Source organism: Ostrinia nubilalis, chromosome 13, assembly GCF_963855985.1.
Source record: "Ostrinia nubilalis chromosome 13, ilOstNubi1.1, whole genome shotgun sequence".
NCBI classification, from domain to species: Eukaryota; Metazoa; Arthropoda; class Insecta; order Lepidoptera; family Crambidae; genus Ostrinia; species Ostrinia nubilalis.
In genome coordinates this window covers 5,319,050-5,342,404 of record NC_087100.1, presented here as the reverse complement: position 1 = coordinate 5,342,404, position 23,355 = coordinate 5,319,050, and the positions used below count along the sequence as shown (strand labels likewise).

The window sequence follows — 23,355 nt, the reverse complement described above, 5'->3', positions numbered from 1 at the left end:
TAGCCGGCTACCGCGTAACAATGAGGATCAGTACTGTTGTAGAAAATGCAATAAAACTAGTATCTACGTTAATCTTTAAGACATAAGAAAGATATATCTTTTTGAATTATCCAAATCGGACCATTACTTACGAAGATATTAAGTAATAAATGTGCGCATACCTCACTCCCTGGCGTGCTGCGAGGAACTGCTGTGCCCGGAGCCACGTCACTATGTGCTGCCGAGAGATGGAGATATCTTCATCTCTACTATGTACAGGAAGGTACTACAGTAGAGCAGGTGCGTACCCATCTTAAGTCTATTTGTGATAGTGACATTTGCACAGTGGAGGCATTAAAGCCACGTGGGCGCTATGCATCATTTAAATTGGGAGTTCCTGCAAAATATGCTGAAAATGTTATGTCTTCCAATAACTGGGCAGAAGACATCTGCGTGAAGCCTTGGCGTCAGTCCTTTCGTGTCAAGGAAAGTAAAAAGTCAGAGTCATAGACGAATCAAAAATGTGTCCTTGATCTACCAGAATGTTCGAGGGCTGCGGTCTAAAACTAGCGTATTTCTTAATAATGTTACTCAGTCGAGTTATGATATTATAGCTTTGACTGAGACATTCTTGACAAGCTCCGTGTCCGATGGTGAGCTCTTTCCACCGGGCTTCACTGTGGTTCGAAAGGACCGTGCGGGAGATTCTGGATGGGGAGGAGTTCTGTTGGCAGTACGGGATTGTTTCAATGTTAGAGTGATTAAAGATGTTGATGGTCTCACACCCGACATGGAATTAGTTTTAGCTATTGTAAATCTTAAAGGAATCAGTTGTTTATTTTGTGTTGTATACCTGCCTCCAAATTACAATAATGAACAGTATCTAAATGTATTGACATGTATTGAAAATGTAATCTGTACCTACCCGAATATGAATGTTTTAGTTATAGGTGACTTTAATCTGAAGTCATGTAGTGTTAACGTTAACATGAATTTTAATCTATTTTGTGACTTCTGTAATCTCCGGCAATATAATAATGTATTAAATAGATATGGTGGTATGTTAGATCTCGTGTTGGGCAACCTCGAACCCGAGCAGGTTACGGTGTCTACAGGATTGGAACCCTTAGTGCCAATAGACCAGTACCATCCTGTACTTGAAGTTAGATTTCAAATTTCGATTGGTTTCCTGCCCACCTCGCCACCTACTGATGTACGCCCTAAAACTAGGCCTGATTGGAACTGGCGTAAGGCTGACCTTCAAGGTTTATATGGGACGCTGGCTGCTATGGATTGGTCTGATTTGTTTGGCGTTGACGATGCAGATTCAGCTGTAGAACTGTTCTATACAAAATTATATGATAGCATAAATTGTTTTGTACCATCTAAAATCAAATCCACGTGTAATAAACGGTACATTTATCCTAAATGGTATACTGCAGACATTATACGTGATATTAAGAATAAATACTTTCATTTGAAACGCTATAGGACTGAAGGTAAGGAGTTCAACAAAGAACTTTTCAAATTCTATAGATGGCGAGTTAAAATATTAATAGACAACGCTCATAAGCAAAATTTGAAAGAACTCCAAAAAAATATTATCAACGACCCGGGTAAATTCTGGGAGCATGTTAAAGATAAAAAGAGGGAGAGATGTCACATCGATGCTTTTAAGTTTAACGGCAATGAAGTGACTGGTCAGGCTGCAGCCGACGCCTTTGCCGAATACTTTGGCTCAGTGTTTCAGAGTGAGGTTCCACAGCTAGATTCTGGTGAGGCTGCACGTTCAGCACGTGCGGATGCCACTGCCATTTCTATAGATATCATTGACAAATCTGATCTAAGAGAAGCAATGAAGCGCATTAAGGCGCGATCATCTGGTGGCCCCGATGGTATTCCAGTGTTTCTTGCTAAGGACTGCATATCTGCTCTTCAGGAGCCCCTTTTGTACATATTCAACCTCTGTCTCAGACGCTCTAAGTACCCGAAGCAGTGGAGGACATCGCGGGTTACGCCTATTCCTAAGGGGGAGTCCACTATGGATGTCTCTGGTTTTAGGCCTATTGCCGTGCTTTCAGTGTTTGCGAAAATTATGGAATCAATTTTGAATTTACGTATCGGCAAACAAGTCAACCACTTGCTGCATGATGATCAGCACGGCTTTCGAAAAGCACGATCGACCACTACTAACCTGGTTAGGCATGTCGATTATGTGCACGCTGAGATGGATGCTGGTCATCAGGTAGATGCAGCCTACTTTGATTTCAGAAAGGCGTTCGATATGGTAGATAATGATATTCTCCTTCAGAAACTGGCTCTTATAGGATTAACTCCAAAACTTTTGGATTTTTTTGCCAGTTATCTTGAAAATCGAAGTCAATTTGTAAGAGTGAATGGATTTGAGTCTGATGAATACTACACACGATCAGGTGTCAGTCAAGGTAGTACCCTTGGACCCACACTTTTCTTAATCTTTATAAATGACCTACCTACATGTGTTAAATTTTCTGAATGCCTACTGTTTGCGGATGATCTCAAACTTTGTTTGGGTGTCTCCAGTGTTCCAGACGCTATAGCATTGCAAAGCGACATTGATGCGGTATTAGAATGGAGTTTCGTCAATCGCCTAGCATTTAATACTGACAAGTGTAAAGTAATTACTTTTACACGTAAACGTTCTCCATTGAATATTAATTATTATTTATATGACACTCCACTGGAAAGAGTCGCTGACATACGAGACCTAGGTTTAATGCTAGATTCTAAGTTGGACTTTCACAAACATGTGACAAAAATTTGTAAATTGGCTAGTAAGTTATTAGGGTTTGTTATAAGGACGTCTGCTCAATTTGACGATATTAGGGTAGCTAAGATATTGTATAGCGCATACGTCCGTAGCAAGCTTGAGTATGGTGCTGTCATTTGGGATCCCTACGAGGATAAATATGCCTTAATGATAGAAAAAATTCAACGCAAGTTTGCTCGCTGGCTGTATAAAAAGAGATACGGATATTACCCCTATTTGTACCCGTCCTTGTTTGTCTCCGGCATGGTTGATTTGGAAACCCTTAAGTTTAGGAGGATAATGTCAAGTATAATATACTATTTGTCGATTATACATGGGAAAATTGATAGTCCACAAATATTAGCGAAAGTAGGCTTATCAGTGCCTACGCGCATACCACGGGATGTTACCGGGATGGTTGAACCGCGTCGCCGCCCTAGGCTGCTACACCGGCCGGTCACGCGCACCACTCGCGCAGCGAGCGCGCCTTCTACCCGCGCATTACGTTTAATCGGGGACTTAGTTGCTCAGCACGATATCGACATATTTGCCGACCGCTTAGGTACAATAATGGTATTAATTCATAGATTTTTGTGTAAGTAATAACTTTGAATAACTTTGACATTGATCTCTGGACATAAATGTATTTATCTCTTATTCTTATTAGTAGTCTTAGGTATGACATTCTATTTTGGACTTAATTATTTTATGTATTTAATTTTAATGTTATTTGACTATTATTTAATTTATCGTTTTAATTATTTGACAATTTTACATATTGAAATTGCTATTATAAATTATCTGTATTGTATAACTTGTTGGCGCGTTGGACTTTCTGTAAGCCTTCAAGCAGATTATAAATAAATAAATAAATAAATAAATAAACATAGGCCGTTTTTGCCGCTAAAAGTCAACGTCCGCAGGGCCGCGTGACGTCACTATATCCGAATCGAGCGCAGCCGGCGTACTATTGGGATGGAAAATATTTTTTTCCTGCTAAACTATCAGTTTTAGAAAAAAACTTTTAATAACATTTATTCATCAAAATAAAGTAACCCATCGACCAGTAATTTTTAAAAATAAAAATTGTGAAAAATAAGTATCGCTATGTCCAAAGACCACATTTTCATAGGATTCGATGGAATGCGGAGACGCGGTTGGGGTGAGTGTAACTTTATGACTGTTTGTATTGAACATAATAATACATAATATGAGTGCTAATAACCAGTTTCTGGCCTAGGGGGGTCTGGGGGGGGGGGGGATAAGTAATACCCAGCTTTTAGCCTGGGGGAGGGGCAAGCCTTACCCAACTTCTGGCTGAGGGGGAAGTCATGCCCAGTTTATGACTTGGGGAGAGGAGGGGGGCGGGGGAGTCATACCCAGCTTCTAGGCTAAGATTAAATAATTTCCAGGAGGGAGCAGCTGTCCTTTCCTGCAGCAGCTGGCCCGCCCATGGGAACGGCGAATAGATAGGTACTATTAGGTAGGTACGTAGGATAAACTCAGAAAAACTAAATAACAGGTAGGTATTGCGTGTACATCGAAATGATCTTCATAGCAATGTCTTGCTTGTAGCCTAGGCAGAGTGTATCTGCCTCAGCTATACCTAATTGCTAGAAGTAAATAAATTAATACTTATACATTTTTATATTTTACTTGGAAGAAGATATGACTAACAACACTTATGAACACTTTATTTGAATAAATCGCCAAATATACCACCGCGGAGACCCCAATCGCGTTTCCGCGTTCCATTGAATCGTATGAGCGTATGGATTTGTTGCGATATTTTTCAAAATTTCTATTTTTAAAAATTACCTATCGATAGCTTACTATATTCTGATGAATAAATTTCATTACAAGTTTTTCTCTAAAACTGACAGTTTGGCTAGAAAAATTTTTTTTCTATCCATACAGTACGCCGGCAGCGTTCGGATCGGATTTAGTGACGTCATCGTTCCCGCGCCGGGCGGTCAGTGAACTTTTTTAGTAATTTGGCCATAACTTCGTCAATTTTTGTCGTAGAACAAAAATTTTTGGACTGTATATTAAGGATTTCTTAGCCCTATAAATCTGCATTCACAGCTAAAAATCGAAATGATCCTCATTGATTAATTATCTATTGTGTCTGGATTCGCGGAGCTTGAAGGGTTAAGAACACAATTAATTTCAAATTATTTTCTCTGTTTTTCTCTTTTATACAGTAGTAAAACTAAAAATGTAGTAGTGCTGCTCAACCTTTTTCTTTCATAACGCAACTTCTACGAGCTGAAACTTTGTTTTTTGTTGGTTAATTAGAGCTAAAGACAATCAGGACTGGCCGGACTTGATAGTTGGGACGGAGTTTATTCCTTTTTCTGCGAAGAATAAAGCGTGGACTGCAGTTTATTATTTTAAATTGTACAATTAAATTTGAAATACGGTTACAGTTTTGCTTTTAAATATGATGGTTGTTGGAGAAGATAAGGGTTTAAATAGCTTTTTTATTTATTTATTTATTTATTTAGCTCTCTTTCGAGAAAAATTTAAACTCCAATGCAGAATGACAACTACTGATTTGATGTAAGGCATACGATTTGAATAGTACTGGACTTTTTTTAGGCTTAAATGGTGTTACCTTCTTAACTTTAAAATGTTGAACTCGAAATTCGGTGACCAAATAACTACAATACTCTCTAATTAATCTCTAGGGATAACTTTTAAGCAAATCTAAAAAATTGCTTTTATACTTTCCCTAACCTCATGATTCCCGGAATTCCTGGATAAAATTAATTATTATTGGAGGATCATTAAACTCTGTTGATTCTGAGGGTACCTACTCCTGTACTTCCGGCAGCTTACCTTAAGCCGATCAATTAATCTACTTTGCTATTTCAAGAAGCCTTAAGTATTACTTAATGTAATCATAATCAAGTATAATAATTATAATTGTGTTCAGTTTTCTTTGATATTAAGACTTAAGAGTCAGAGATTATGAAATTATCTTCTTCCACAAACCTAACTTTATTTTTTTATAACTTACATTTTTAATACCACTTAATGAAAATTAGGTAGAGAATGCGGATTCTCGGACGAGGCGTAAAGCTTGTAGGGAGAACTGCTCGATGGACCGATGACTCAATTAAATAGCTGGAAACGGATGTATAAAATTGTTTATTTATTTAAATTTTAATTGTCATGTAAGTTGTTTTAAATATAAGGCAAACTTAATGGCATAAGATACTCTCTGACAGTTAACCCAAGGATTAAAAATTTAGAGATATCGCCTTATATCCAGTAACTGTACTGCCATTTGCTGATACAATAAATTTGTGAAACGATTGATCATCATTATCACCTCAGCCATAGGACGTCCACTGCTGAACGTAGGCCTCCCCCAATGCTTTCCATGTTGCCCGGCTGGTAGCGGCCTGCGTCCAGCACCTTCCTGCTACCTGTAAAACGTTTATTTTTAAAAATCAATAAAAGTATCAGAATCATAATGAGCCAACAAAATGTAAATACGTTTATGTTTTTCTTCCAGACAAAATTGATGGATCGCCTCCGCATTCCATACACAAACTAATTAATCATAAACTATTTTCTGCTTCAGAAAAGTTTTAATTAGATACAGTTGATGAATAGGCACTTAAGTTTAACAATTATTCATTGATACAATTTCACCGATAATTTAATATTCATTTATGAGAAGAACTTTGCCTGCCTATAAGTTAGAACAAATATTTTGAGACCATGAGTTTTGTATTATTAACAACTTCTTGGCCAAACTTTTTCTGTTGTTTTATTATTGTTAACTAGAACATAATATTATTGGAACCATTGTGAATTATTTCAGATAATATCTTTTATTGCGTAGGCAGTAGGGTTGCCTATAATACAATCGAAACCATTTCAAATGTAACCTATACCTACACGTTGTCATTCTAGCGAGTTTCCAACATCAACTATTTTTGAAATATTTCATAATAATCCTTTATGTTTGTATGTTTTTATTAGGTAAATATATCATGTATCTATTTTTGGTTAAGATTTTCGTTCTTATTAATCACAGTAATATTTTACACTCAACGGGATTCGAACATGTAACCACATAGCTTTCATTGTAGTCCGTTACACAAATAACCAAGCTATCTTCAACAAAGCTTTGTGCTTTAAAGCTTTAGCAACGTGTCATAAAGGTGTCAGCACTAAAGAAGCTTTTTCCAGTTATAACAGTCGATTGTTGAAGTCTTGACGGTACGCAGAGCAAAGTTTTAAGCTTTTGTGCCGGTGCGTGCAAAGGGCAAAGCTCAAAGACGGGCGAGCTTTGAGCTAATACTACAAGTTGCAGCAAGCTGTCATGAGCGAGGGATAGTTTCTAAGGCACTTTCATTTTAACTTAAATTGGAGTGACTGTCTTAATTTATAAAATGAAATTTACTTTAAAAATGTAACTAATTAAGTTCAGCTTGGTGAATAATTTTAAAATACTAGTAGACTAGGTATAATAAAGTGTTAACACTTGTTTGCTTGTTACTCACAACTCACCTACCCAACCCTTATAATCACGCGCAATTTTTTTTTTATTTGTGCTCATATTTAGTGGAAGTACTCAACCGGGTACAAGGATCCTTGTTACCTACCGCGCTTTAGATACCGAAATCCCCGCTTGGGCTCCACTATAGTCATGTAAGTATTCTAGGCCTCCCCTCCCACTAGGTAGATCTAACGATCATAATGTACGTTGCATGTATCTTAAAGGCTTACAATAGATGTGTATTCTTAATATTCATAATGAGGTTGCCGACAAAGCCTTTTATCCACATTTTTTATTTAGCCTCATAGTTCTCCAACGCGGTTCCCGTCAATATCACGTTTTTCATAATCGTGTTCCGCGAATATCGCTCGACGTTTTGTATGTGTCCATCAAACATCTCTAATTGACGTGTGAAGGGAGTTAGGATCGGACGGAGGTAAAAAGATTTTGCAATGTTGCGGTGTCGGTTCGGATTTTTGAGTTGGATATTCTTGTGTTTTGACTCGAATATGATTTTGGGGATGCAGGTAGCGAGTTATTTTTATATTTTACGTACTTACATTTTTTATGACTAAAGCTTGAGGAAATTGTAATAATTTTGACTTCAATTTGTGCTCGTTACGTACTTTTGGCCCTATCAGTATTTGAGACAAACTTGTGACAAGTTTTAATTGAATTTATAAGTACTTACTGATATTACAACGTGAGAACCATTTGGTACTGGAGTCACTTCTATTAGATATTTCAAATGACTTTTGAAATAACATTTTGTCAAACAACACACGTTGACGCCACATCTTCATTGTGGCACCAATAGATTGCAGGACATTGCTATTAGTTTTTGGTATTAGAAAGGAATAGTCTATTGCAGTATCTTCCCTCAAATTCTCCTCACCTACGTGTTCCCGCAATTCCAAACATAAGCAAGCACTAGGTATCAGGTAGCGACTATTATTTCCGCTATTCAAACAGTCGAATATCAGATACGGCTAATGATCCGATGGACAGCCAATGCTCGCCAATCAGGGATTACAATAGCTGAGCGCAGTTCACTTAATTGATAGATACATCTGTCAAGTTTATAACTTGGTATAGAACAACCCTATATCGGAGCAGACACCATTAGAACCTAAATGACACTTATTTTTTTTCTGTTGTTCCTTCTTTCGGTATGAAATTCTAAACCTGCACATAGCTCGTAGAGCTGATGGCCGCTGGGGCAGAAAAGTTTTCGGGTGGCGACCACGGGCCGGAAGATGTAGCGTGGGCAGACCTTCCACTAAGTGAGCCTAGTAAAGGCCGCTGGAAGTACCTGGATGTGGGCAGTGCAGGACCGTTCCTTGTGGAAATCCTTGGAGGAGACTTTTGTCCATCAGTAAAAGTCATTTGGCTGAAAGGAACGATTCTAAATCTCTCCACATACAACAGCCTTGCCGTACTTTAACCGTCATTCCTTCATTTCAACCACCACACTGTCTCTATACCTATAGCCGACATTCCTTCATAACTAATTACCACACTGTCTGTATGTATAGTCTCTGGTCCGCATTTTATACAAGGGTAGGTACTTAGACGTACGTTTTACCATAATATCTCCCGAAACTCTTATAACTGACTTTCAGAATTTACAAAACATTTTCCTTGACCCTCGCATGAAAGTTCCGGAATATTCCGTTCCGAGTCGGAACTGAAGCACTCAAAGTGAAACTACTCTAAACGGATAAGTTTAACCGCTGAGCGAGGTAAAATGCCCATCGGGAAACAAAATTTTCTGATGAATATTTATATTGAAACAGAGATAATTTACATACAAATTGAATAACAGGTTGGCCACAGGATGCACAATGCTGCGGGGCATTTTGTGGCATGACGCGACATTTAGCAATCAATGATCATGATATGCCGTAAGTTATCTCCGAGTCATAAGCGTAGGCATGTACTAAACTAAAGTGACACGTAAATGACGACAAAGTAACTCCAGAGCAACCACGGAATGACTTCTGTGCAGGCTACATCAGAGAGTGCATAAAGCGCTATCCGATGTCGACGAATGTCAGACGACGAATATTATTTATATGACACCACAGCTTCAAAAACCTATAATAAATAATAGGTTATTTTACTTCTGAATCTCCCTTAATCATGAAAACATAAGCTTTAACAGTGAAACATAAAATACCACTAATATTAAATAACTTACTTTATAAATGACAAAAATATTCCTGCAACATTTTCCCACTGCACCGTGTAACTTCAATGGGAAAACTTAAAAAGAACAAACCGTATGAAACCTTTGAAGTATGGCCCTGCATGTTAGTAAGTTGCGAATGTAAATTCGTGTAACGTTCTCGTAAACAGAACGACTATTGTATTTCAAGAGGAAAACCAATTTTCCTACGTCGGTGTCGCCATACTGTTTTACGTTCCTTTGAATAAAATTATTTGTTTGATATTCCTTGAAACTCCCACAGGTAATAAGACATTGGAAAAAGTATCGCATGTTCTTTTGAAATGAAGCTCGCTCGATTCTTTTAACGTTGCATTTGAGATACAAATGATGGAAATAGAATGGCTTTTAGATAAGCAAAATTGAACGAAAATAATGCCTCATACTCGTAGGTCACAGTTACGAGTATAATAAGAAATGAAAACATTTTGTAAAAATACTCTTTATCTTTTTTGTTTCTTTTTATTTATTGCTAGCTTATAAGCTAAGGCTAAGCCTGCGGCTTCACAGAAAAACCGGGATAAATTAAATTCCCGGGACTCAAACTATCTCTTTATCTTTCATCAAAATCGGTTCAATAGTTTAGGCGTGAAAGCGTTACACATAGACAGAGTAATTTCGAATTTTTAGAGAAGTAGGGATTCTGTTCCACTCACTTAATAAAAATATGTAATTCAAAAAACTGTCCCAAGTTAAATAAAATGCAAATATAACCCAGAGAAAACATTTTTATTCACACTGCTTGTTTACTATAAGTTAATCAATTAAAGTTATGCACGTGGCACAACAACACATTCGTAAGTTGCACCTCGGGACTGAGTCTGCTATAAGGTCTATTTGGAACTTGCGAGTTACGAACTTTTTAAGTTTTCGGTATGTTATAACGTTATTAGGTAATCTGAACAGTTTAGTATTCATGATGAGAACACTTAATTTTCTTTCCTCCAAATTCGTATGGTATATTGAAATGTTTTCCAGTTCGTATAATCTCTAATAAAAATTGGGTAAATATCGTTATTTTTACCGTATTTCCAAACATGCCAAAAAGAATATTAAAAATAACAACATGAGCGAAATCACGTAAAAGTAATATTAAGCATCACATTAGAACGTATAATTTTTGTCCTAATTTAGCAATCCAGTACTTACATATTGGATGGCATAGAGGTTCTTGTATGATTTTCTTGCTTGTCCCAACTAAGTAACTAGTAACATTTTGAGCAATTTAAAATTGAGTTTCGCACATTAACGTTTCGTGATTCGCTTTACGAGTAGTTATTTCAATGGGTTTCACTACACTTTTTATGCCGCTCCAAAATAAAACGCCAGTTCCTACTCCGTTACTTAGTGGCTTAGTTTTCTTGTTCGACTCTCTTGTTAGTTGTTTTCGGTTTAGTTTTCTTGAAAACTTTTCTGGGATAGGAACTGAAACTTGATTTAGCTCAGACTTTTATATTCTTTATTTTTCGTTCCTTTGTAATTGTGAGGAGGTTCTGATCTTTGAAACGAAATGAGAATGGACTCCATTATTAAATTTCTAAAACCTGGCAACCACTTGTTAATTGGATCCAAAGCTTTTTTTTTTTCATTTACCTACATAAAACGTATTCTCAATAACATAATGTAAAGCGAAAATAAAGTTCATTTACACTCGTTTTCACCATCGAACACTAATTTTTAAGTTACCCTTACGAAAGCAAAATGCCTGTTATGTGTCACCATAGGGGTCACTTAAAAATTAGTAGGGATTTATGCTGAAAACTGGCACTAGATTATCTAATTTTAGCTGTTTTCTAAGTTAAACAGATGGTCCCGTAACTACAACAGAGGCACGTGTACACTTTTAGTTTCGAAGTCTTAGTGCAGCTAACTCGGATCCTAATTACAGCATAAAGCTGGGAGAAGTTTAGTCGCTTTGTTCAGAGTAAAGTCTCAAGATGGACGTAGTACTTCTGTAGTACTTGGGTTGCACGCCATCATTTTCATGATGAAGATGAATATTTACCGTTGATATTAAAACAGCTTTTTAGTTATAAAATTAATGCCAGTTAGGGCGCTCACAGACCAGCGACAGAATATTGGCTACAGTTGCCGATAGATTAATAAGACAAATTCCGCCAATGGTCGCTGACAGTCGCCGGTGCATTCCGAGTCGCGACTCTCGAAGACGAGTAATCACTAACGTATAGTCAGAGTGTCAACTTGTCATGACAGCGACTCGAATCTGTCGCCGACAGTCACCTATAGTCGCTGACAGTCGCCTACCACTATCGCGAGCAGTCGCCGACATAATGTCGCTCGTCTGTAAGCTTCTTTAGTTGCACAGCTGTTCGCAGAATGTAATTAACCATTTCAAATGGCAAGTGCATAAGTTTGATAAGATACACCATACAAGAATGCATGGTAAATTCAGTGAACTGCTCCTGAATCGAATGTACCTACTACCTACTACTACTATTTCTATTTATTTATATTAACCGGCAGACAGTGGTGACTGAGTTTGTTGCGGCGCTTCTTCTCAGCACTTGCCAAATGTTGGTCTCGAAGCGCTGGTAGGGTAAAAAGATTATGAGACATGTAGAGGCTCCTTAAGAGCAAAATGACGATTTGTAAGAACTATTTATTAGTCTAAACAAATAAAGAAATTTTGACTTTGACTTTGACTTTGATAGACAAACACGTGAGCACTGAGCAGGCTAGCTGTTTGTTGCGAGCTGAGTCGTAAATTTGGTATGACCAGACTTCTTCGTTGTTCGTTATTATTACAACCACACACTTATTACATTCAAAACATTTGAAACTACTGATATTTTTAAACAAAATTAAGATCTTTTGATTTTCCTCTCATGTAGAGTTTACTAAACTATTTCCTGGTAGACATGGGTGTAAATTGCCTTTTATCCGTGCTTTATGGAGGCTCTTCAATCTTCAAAAAGGCACATAATATCAACTAGATGATAATCAGGCATAATCAAATAGATGAAAATAAAAAATCTATTGATTGATATAAATCAACGATCGTTAATAATTCTGAGCTACTCCCAAGACATTCATATCCTCTGTCCTCTCACAAATGCAGACTTCCCTGGACGTCCTCACCAGAACAATGAGGGTTAAACTTGGTCCGCCAACTGTTCTGTAATTAAGGGTTAGAGTTAGTTGTACTTTAGAAAACGACGAACTTCACTTAGGTACTATAATTGAAGCCAAGCTTTTTTTCAATGGCTTGGAAATTTTAGTATTTCGTATAGGGAGCGAGGGGCTTGTTGTAACAGGGGTAAGTAGTAACAGGCTCTTTTCACTAGGATCTTAAACGCAATTGACGTATGTCTTTGACTCGATTTAACCTATAAACCGCGCCGTATCATGTGGCCATAGCTACTGTCCCGCCGGCCGGCGCAGTGAGCGGAATTGTGCACGTGCTTCATTTTTGCCAGGTAATATAAAATTGTACTGTCGTAAAATTTCGGTTTGCGTTATTATTACTGACTAATTTCAAATGTTCTATATCTTATTTCCATTCAAATTTATCTATCTCTGATAATGTGTAACAGTTTTTATGATTACTAAATTGTTTAAATAGTTATCTTGATAAATGTTAAAAATCATACCATGGGGTTAGTTGTAACAAAATGCGGGGGCTTGTTGTAACATGTTACAAGTAGTGTTTAACTAAATAAGATTGCTTATTACTTAATTTTTAGGTGTTGCTTACTAAAAAAGTGTATCTTCATTTTAGTTATTATAATTTAAAATTGATATCTTCATTTTAGTTATTTTAATTTTCATAAAAATCGGATTTTATAAAATTTATTTTGTATGAAAATTAAAACAATTAAAATGATGATGTCAAATTTCTGACTTCACCATATACCATTTATATGCCCATGTTAACATGGGCTAGTGTCGGCTCATAAACCCATTTACCTAACACCCTGTATAATACTTACTTTTAAGAGATGTGAATTTTATTAAAATCAAGCAAAGAATAAATGATTAAAGGTATTATTGTCGTTTTTTTTGGCGTTCCTACTTGCCCCGGTAGATGTTACAACTTGCCCCAAGCACGAGGTAAGTTGTAACACCGCACTTCTTCTAGAAAATAATTAATTGTAAAATAATGACCAATATTTATGGTATTATTTTTACTTGATTCCATCAGCATCCATCCATCTTTATTTAGTAGACATTTAATCAATAGATCTCAAGATATATTAGTTTTAGTGAAAACTGTTACAACAAGCCCCTCGCTCCCCTACTTATTGCAGAAAAGTTTTTTCTATGGCCTGGAATTTTTAGAATCCCCGCAGACGAGACAGTAAAATGTTTACTCGGTCGAGACAGTTGGGTGAGCGAGTCACATACTCGAGCGCTCGGCCGAGCACTTGGCGTAATGTTCATACACACCGAGTACTCGGCCGAGAGCACTGTCTCGCCCGTTTGCTCGGTACGTGTGATCAAGGCATTAGTCGGCCGGTAGAGTTTGGTCGGATTTCAATTTGTATAAGAAATCGGCCGATACCAAATTGGTGTAATGTGCGCATGATACGTCATGTACAATATGAATCGATCCATCGACCAAACTATCGGCTATCAAAAAGTTTGTACCCAGTCTGCTAAAAGAGTTAGCAAATACTTTGTGTAATGTTTAAAATTATGCTTATTTAAGAATTTTGGTATTTAGTCAAATATTTAAAAACCACAATGCAGGGTCTCTGAAGAATTTATAAATCACAATGCTCATGTGTTTCCCACCGGAAAATTCAACTTAATCATTATTATTGGCATGACTTCCAAAATTTTGTTAGCGTACATTTACATTCATTGAAACTAATACATACCTACTACAAAAACCAGTAATAATGTAATTTTCTCAAGCAAGAAAATGTATTTAAACTTTCTGATTACACAAAACGTATTCACATGAAACGACTCAGTGCACAGGTTTTATCGACAGCACCTTAGACTACACATTTTCGTTGCAAAATCGTACCTATTACAATCATATAAGACCCAACGGTATTTAGCTTCATGTGCCGTGTCCTCGTCCTTAAGCACTTGAAGATAACACTGGGCTTTTAAGATATTGAGAGTGTTTCTGTACAATCCTCTTACATCGAGTTCTATTCTATTGTATTTTCTATAGCAAACTCATAATGGGTACGTGTTGGTAATGTAAAGGTGAGAAACAGTAGGTACGATCAAAAAGTCTAAGGGCCCTCGCCCACGCGACTTTTTGTAATGGCAGTGCGTTAGTAGCGAGTTGGCATCACTTCTGTAGTGCGTTGCAAATGCGATTAACGCGCGTTAGTAGCGATACTGTCGCGCGTTTATGGTCGCCGTGTGCGAGATACCTAAGGCTGGGTCAAAAATCTGTCAAACTCCGTACAAAAAACACCGGTTATCGTTTTAGTTACAGTCAAAGTTAGGTGGTGCAACTCTGCCTTATTAAACTTATTTGACTTATTTGGCACAAAAAAACTAACATAAAAATAACAACTTCAGTTTGTGCCAAAAAGGACACCCGGTCAGTATATCCCGCCATCTAAGAGCGTGCTTGGACACTGATTTTAGTTAGATTTCAGTTTCAGTCATTACTTACACCGATGTAACTTAATCACTGTTTCCCAAACTGTGAAATCTATCTCATTGTACCTAATTATTTATTTTACAAAGTAATTGGTGAGTTATTTTAAAAGTAATAAGTTGAAAATTTATAAAAGAATACGAACAAAAGGCAAACTTTATCTAGCATTTTCTCACTCAAGAAAATTCATTAGCAAAAAAAATGATCTTTTACACTGTACCTAACATGCATGTCTACTGTCCCTACTTCTATTGGGCCTCAGCATAAGAACGCTAGGCGTAGTAAAAACCCTTGGGAGATATTTCGACACGAACTTATTCGGATGAAATAATGATGCGTATCTACTTTTTTCGCGAAAGTCTTTGTTATTCCAATGAAGTAAGTTCCATTTTATAGTCTGGAATGTAAAGTACAAATTATTTGTATTCCATTAAATATTTGTGAAATTTTAAACTATTATCATCTTCATCATCGTTAAGTCATTTAGTATCCAATGCAGGACGGTCTCACAGTACGCGTGGATGCACAGGGTGACTCAAAACAATCAAAAAGCTCTATTCAACGATGTGCGTTCGCTTAGCTGCTTCAATTGAGCAAGCATAGTTTGTGAATACGGGCGTCACTCTGCAGGTAGGTACTCTCTAATTTACCAAAAGCAAAGGGAGGATTTGACCTATTATTCCTATACTGATCAGACGGGTCCGCATATTTAGTCGCCTAATACGACATTCAAGAAGAGTGGGGGTTGAACGATTGTTACATCTGATATCGCCTATTGATATCTGACACACGCAGACGAAATCTATGAAACCTCATTTGTTCATCAACAAAATCACACTTTTTGCTGTTATAGTCATTGACTAAAAGCCGTCTAATTGGTTCAGAAAACTATGCCAAACAAAAGCTACGACCTTTAATATCATTCTAAATAGACTTAATGTCTACGCCAATTAAGAATAAATTAACAAAAATTCTTTAACGAAACCTAAAAACCTCCTGAACCTGTCATGGAGATTTGGTACAGGATAAAAAGAAATCTCAGCTGTATCTAGGGAAGATTTTATTTGATTTACGACTGGATGGATATCTAGATTCAGACAAGGTATAAGTTGATTGCGTTGAATCAATTATGGATAGTAATATTCCGTCGGTTTTATTTTTCTTGATTTTTTTCTTTCTGAATAATAAAATAGAATATGTTTTTCTTTCAGGTTTTTAGCTCTAAGATTCTCGATAAGACTCGATAAGGCTGTGTAAATGTATATTGCTCGCTGTCTTTCTCATTCTGTATTTTATTTTTTTATTTAAACTTTTGCTCATGAAACTGATGTACAGTGGCGGACTTCAAAGGCATGGTGGAAAAATAAAACTGTCTACCTATTAGACTGCACAAAATACACGTACAGTATGCATCCAAGGTATGGATGGATATACAGGATTGCGGCTCAATGTATACTAAATTTATTAATATTCATGATTGTAGAAATAAAAAAAACCCGAGTCTTTTAATTTAGTTAAAAAGACGCAGAGTCCATCTGCGTCTTAAAACCTAATATAAAATAAATTTCCGATACCACCCTGTATAAACGGGCCCAGGCACTTTATATTGGCTCCGTTTGGCCACACGTCTCTGACGTCACTAAGAGGATTTCACGTTGTGATAGTGCATTCACTGCTACGTTCCATTTCAGCTCCAAATGATTCACATACCGTCAGCTTGAATTTCAAATCGATAAAATTGAATTGTCATTTTGAAATCGTACTGGCATTTTAGAGGTTTTATTTGGAATATTTAAGTATTCAAAAAATAATTTCGTCATTGGTTACTTTAGAATTCTTTCTACATTTTTTCAAGACATTTATGAATTCAGAAGTATCTAAAAACTGTTGTAACTTCAATATCTTTTAATGAATTTAAAATTCAGTTCATTCATCAGTTCATTAAATTGTGGTCTGTTATGTGTAACGAATTTTTGATTTTCGCTAAAAAAACAAAACGAATCTATCTCTACGAAGAGAAATTACACGCCCTAGTGGATTGGAAAAGAGTGGTCTAGGGCCATTTTGAGGATTCTAATTAGGTATTAAACACATTTAGGTATTCAGTTTTTAAATTCAGACTAATCATTATTTTTATTAATAACTAATATTAATATTTTCCTCTATGCGTCGGAAACATGGACTCTTCGTGAAACCGAAAGGAAGAAGATTGACGCATTGGAGATGTGGTGCTGGAGACGGATGCTGGGAATATCGTGGACCGAGTTTCGTACCAATGACTCCATATTAAATGAACTCGGCATCAGACAGCGCCTATCAACCACGGTTCGGTCACGCATTTTAACCTTCTTCGGCCATGTATCTCGGCGCAGTAATGACTCCATAGAGCGTCTCGTAGTACAGGGAAAAGTTGAGGGCACCAGACCACGTGGTAGATCACCAATGAGATGGACGGACCAGATCAAGGCCGCAACTAAGTGCTCGGTTAGCGAAAGTACCCGGAAAGCTGCAGTCCGCGAGGAATGGCGCCGTATTACGAGGAACATCACTCTGAATAGTGATTCAAAATGATGACCACGACCACTCTGACAAGAGTGTACCGACTGAGAAGAAGAATCATTATTGTCATTATCATCAGGTCTATTGGTCTCTATTGGACCCTCGTCTCTAATTTACCAGGCCTACTCTCCTTAAAACCGATCTGTTCAAAACGGCACGCAATGGTCCACTCTACGAAGGCACAAGAAAGGTTGCAATACGGTAAGAATGGCGAAAGATTTTAAAGCTTGCCACCAAATTAGGTGTGAAAGACCACGACCACACTGTAAAAAGAACTCTCCCACACTTTACGTTAATTACTGAAATAACAAAAGTAGTTTCACTATAAAGTAGGATAAAAAATCCTCAATTGGAGATAGCCTTAACCTTCAACAGCCCACGATGACAAATGGTTAAGTATTCATCAAATAAATATCAATTACATGACACTCACGTGACCACATCGTGACATACCGTCATCTATGGTGGAATTTCGTAATGTGTACGATCACAAACGTTGAATACGACATTGCCAAGCCCGCTGATTAATTTATAGACCATAATAACTAAGATCCAAGCAATGACTTCATTTATAAGTCATTGTGATGTCATTAGAGACTATTATATCGTCAAAATTCCGACTGATTGTTATCAATTATCAAAGCGGAACCATTTAATTGGGAACATTATAATGATTAGGAAAATAAAAGGACAACAAAGTTTTTGGACTAAAAAATTATATTAAGTATTCACGAATGTATTTAGATTTGACACATATTTAACAGATAACGCAGAATTATTGTGATTCAAATTAGTTATTTTGCTATCATTACGCAAATCGAAGAAAAAATAACCAAATAAACTGAAGTTCTCCGTCTCTTCGTACGCGATATTGGAAATTTGACATCTACTATCGGCAGAATGACAGTAGGAATCGTCTGGCTTTGATATTCAATTTTCAACTGTATTACCTTGACAATCAGTTCAAAATTGATTACTAAAAAATATTTGACAGACGATTTCTACTGTCGACAAATTAATGTATTTGAATTACCCCACTGGACTACAAAGAAAAAGGATCGGACAAAAACGCTGTTATTCTAAAAGATACATTCATATCAATTAATTATTTATTATTCTGATATTATTAAAAAGTGAGACCAATATCACAATAGTATTGTTTCGCAAGAATGATGTTATATTATTGCACTAGTATCATCAGGTGTGAAAAATATAGTAATAGGTAATATTTTTTACATCTGAAACCTGAAATAACTATGACACCAGACTCCTGTCATCAGCTTAATAGTTACTCATAAGTGTGTTATAATGGTTGTAGTATGTGTCACTAACGCCCTGTATAATTTTGCATTTATTCATTTTGTTTAAGGTCGGTTTCAATGTTAGTGATCTAACTTAGTAAGGCCTACTAGCCTTCTACGGCCCATAAGTAAGAATATAACAAAATAGTATATGTAAACTTACAAAGGTCTGCGTCGAACTAACACAATCATCACTGTTAAAATATTAAATATAAGCTGAGGGACTATTTCCTAAAGCTAATGTAACAATATCAAAATAATTTTATGCTGTATTATGTAATTGTATGTGAAATTGAGAATGTACCCACTGCAAACTCGTTAGCTTTACATCAAACCCTAGTGGTTTTTAAAGCTATCTAAATGTAATTGTCTCAATGTAACTGTCTTTAAGTTGTTAAATAAATAAAAAAAATATATCTCTTCTTATAAAAATATTTTCATTCTTTCCATGATTAGGTGAATTTAAAAATTAAACTAGAGATAGATTTATACTCCAGTTTAAGTAATTTATAAATTAGAATTGATGAGCGTCTGAGTTGTTGAGTTTGGTTCTATGTTCTAGAGCTCTCCCATATTAGACCACACCTAAACACACATGGTAGGCCGGTTAAATGAGTCCTCGCCTGCGGAACGCGGGGACACAGGGGCGTGACGAAAACGGGGACCGTACGGGGTGCGGGCGGCAGGCGCATTCTTGTCAAAATTCATTTCGCTGGCGATGCGGCTAGCGATCGCTTGTGTTATTTGTTACGGACGCTTTGTGAGGGCTATACATGAGATTACATTTTTAAGATGAATCGAAAGATTTTCGGACATAAAATTAATAGTCAGTGCAAGCAAATAGCTTTTAACGTTTATGAATATTTAAAAAAAAAACTGGATCCAAATTCTGATGAATATCAACAAGATATACCATTAAACAAAACCGTAGCAAACGTTACTGGACTATCGGAAAAGACTGTATCCAGAATTGTACAACAAGGAAAATTATTAAAAAACAACGAAAAATTTAAATCACCGAAGAAATCGAAACAAAGCCGCAGGAAAAGGGTGGAAGTAGATGATTTCAAAAAAGGCGTGATAAGAAGAAAAGTTACTCAGTATTACACATTTAAAAAAAAAATACCAACTCTGAAATCTACTACTGCGGCAGAGAATATTTAAGATTATTATTACATGACCTAGGTTTTAAATTTAAAAAATGCGGATCTGAAAGGAAACTCCTTATTGAACAGTCAAATGGAGGTGGAAATATCTAAATACTGTTAAAAAGTATCGTAGAGAAGGAAGACATATTTTATATCTTGATGAAACTTATGTCAATGCGTCTCATAACGTTTCAAAATGTTGGCAATCAAAGGATGAACACGGAGTGTTGTCTCATATTGGTAAATCGTCATACATTGTGGTGGCTACACTGGATTTGTAGATGGAGCACTTGTGATATTTAAATCCAAATGTAAAACAGGTGATTATCACGATACAATTAATTTCGTGAATTTCAGTAAATGGCTAAATGAAAAGCTGATGCCTAATATTCCACCAAATTCAGTAATAGTAATGGATAATGCAGCTTATCATTCGGTTAGTGTAGAAAAAAAGCCGACTATGGCCTCTACCAAGCCAGAAATGCAAGATTGGCTACGACGACATGAGGTGCCTTTTGATGATAAATTAAAAAAGGATGATATTTTATCCAAATAAATTAAAAGCCATTACACAGAGGACATATTATTATACAGGGTGTTTGGCGCATCGTGTGCCAAAATGATTTGGCGGATAGAATGAGTCATTTCCTATATTTTCAGCCCCCATAACACGTTCCATGCCAGGCGGCTACTTTTATATTATTTTTTTTAGTAATTTCACCAAAATACCCAAATCGCATCATTTAATTTCGATTAAAAAAAAACTACTAGGCGTAGCCTCAAAGTAAATACTTTGTTTTGACGTGCATTGATGTAGGGTTGCATCAAATCTAAATTTACTGACAAATATCATCTAGTTTTTTTTTAATTCAGCTTTGAAGTTTTCCGAAAAGTTAAAAATGGACTGAACATTTAAATTTACATGGCTATAAAAAAATAAATAAAAGAGATAACGATCTTCGGCTTTTATCAAAACTTTCTCTAGTCTATCCCCATTTAAACGGTATACTAATCTTGTTTAAATAATAACAATAACTTCACAAATTCCTTAAATTAGTGCATTGACTCTACTCGGACTGATTTGCGAAATTTGTGTTTATAGCCCCTTTTGTGTGAATAGCACGTTATTAAACACCTTACAGGTAAAAATTATTTATCTTATGCAATGTAAAAACCTTTTCCCTATCGTTTTTCAATGTGGATTTCTTGAAATTAAGGACGAAAATAATTATTTTGATCGTTTATTAATTATTACAAATTTTGTTCAAAATGACCGTCTCGGCAACGTATACATACACTCACGACATCTTCTTCTAATTTTGACTGTTGTCGTATGCAGCCACATTTCTCTTTTTATTACTACAAAGGCGTTTTCTATTCGTTGTTGTAGTTCTTCTATTGTTTGAATCCGTTACGTACACCAGTTCTTTAGCTCGTCCCCAGACGTAAAAATCTAACGGAATTAGGTCTGGGGAACGTGCAGGCCACTGTATAGGGCCATCTCTTCCAATCCACGAGTAGAAAACGCCTTTGTAGTAATAAAAAGAGAAATGTGGCTGCATACGACAACAGTCAAAATTAGAAGAAGATGTCGTGAGTGTATGTATACGTTGCCGAGACGGTCATTTTGAACAAAATTTGTAATAATTAATAAACGATCAAAATGATTATTTTCGTCTTTAATTTCAAGAAATCCACATTGAAAAACGATAGGGAAAAGGTTTTTACATTGCTTAAGATAAATAATTTTTACCTGTTAGGTGTTTAATAACGTGCTATTCACACAAAAAGGGGCTATAAACACAAATTTCGCAAATCAGTCCGAGTAGAGTCAATGCTCTAATTTAAGGAATTTGTGAAGTTATTGTTATTATTTAAACAAGATTAGTATACCGTTTAAATGGGAATAGACTAGAGAAGTTTTGATAAAATCCGAAGATCGCTATCTCTTTTATTTATTTTTTTATAGCCATGTAAACTTAAATGTTCAGTCCATTTTTAACTTTTCGGAAAACTTCAAAGCTGAATTAAAAAAAAACTAGATGATATTTGTCAGTAAATTTAGATTTGATGCAACCCTGCATCAATGCACGTCAAAACAAAATATTTACTTTGAGGCTACGCCTAGTAGTTTTTTTTTAATCGAAATTAAATGATACGATTTGGGTATTTTGGTGAAATTACTAAAAAAAATAATATAAAAGTAGCCGCCTGGCATGGAACGTGTTATGGGGGCTGAAAATATAGGTAATGACCCATTCTATCCGCCAAATCATTTTGGCACACGATGCGCCAAACACCCTGTATAAAATTGATGAGTTATTGAAAGCAAAGGGCCATGAAGTGTTGCGTTTGCCTCCTTACCACCCAGACCTGAACCCAATTGAGTTGGTCTGAGGTGATTTAAAAAGACAGCTAGCAGAAAAAAGTATCGACTCCAATTTGGACCAGAAAAAAATATGTTGGTAAATTTATTTGCTGAATATTCCGTAGAAAAGTGGGAGCATTGTAGCGGATGAATACTGCGAACACGACGGAGTTCTAGATGACGTTGTTGATTTTATTATTAATGTGCACGATGATTCAGATAATTCGGATGATGGCTGCTTTGAAAGTGAAGAATCAAGTTCTAGTGATATTGATATGGACATAAGTGATTGATTAATAATTTGGATACATCTTGCACACAATAAATTTTACATGAAATACGACATGAATTGTTTCATTAAAATTTTATAAAATAAATTATTTTCTTTAATATAAAATAAATTATTTTTTTTATTAAAAATAATTTATTTTCTTTATTAGAAAATAATTTATTTTACAAAATTTATCACCACCTATTTACCGTTAACCACTTCACTGTGACGTCACATATCTTGAGAACTATCTAGTGAAATTTTATCTCTTTTATATCATCCCCGCCCGCACCCCGCACGGTCCCCGTTCTCGTCCCGCCCCTGTGCCCCCGCGTTCCGCAGGCGAGGTCTCATTTAACCGGTCATACTTATAGTAGCATCGTTAAGATGTAATTTGAAACCTTTTTCGCCAATTGAATCCTTAGGGTGACCGCATAATATGCTCACATCTATTGGTGATCTATTTATGTCAACGCAAACACACACTGCCGATAACCATAAACAACTTCTGTGTAGCTAAGAGAGAGAGAGAGAAATCTGTTCACCCAAAAAAAAAACCCTGCAGAGTGGACTCTAATAATATTTTCATGTCGTGAATGAAAAAAAAAACA

The 23,355-nt window shown here is 36.2% G+C and overlaps 1 protein-coding gene across 1 annotated transcript; it reads left to right on the top strand.

Annotated features, from left to right (window-relative positions):
- The first annotated feature begins 1,039 nt into the window (after positions 1–1,039).
- On the top strand, positions 1,040–22,766 carry LOC135077285 (uncharacterized). The gene is made up of 2 exons (XM_063971820.1): positions 1,040–2,224; positions 22,599–22,766. Exons 1-2 carry the CDS (start codon positions 1,040–1,042, stop codon positions 22,764–22,766), a joined length of 1,353 nt encoding a protein of 450 aa, XP_063827890.1.
- Positions 22,767–23,355: the final 589 nt, after the last annotated feature.

Excerpts from the sequence above, each read along its gene's own strand:
- LOC135077285 (XM_063971820.1), top strand. The coding sequence starts at position 1,040 with ATGTTAGATCTCGTGTTGGGCAACCTCGAACCCGAGCAGGTTACGGTG. Across the intron at positions 2,225-22,598 it reads AGATGGATGCTGGTCATCAG|AAAAGTGGGAGCATTGTAGC; the intron begins GTAGATGCAGCC and ends AATATTCCGTAG.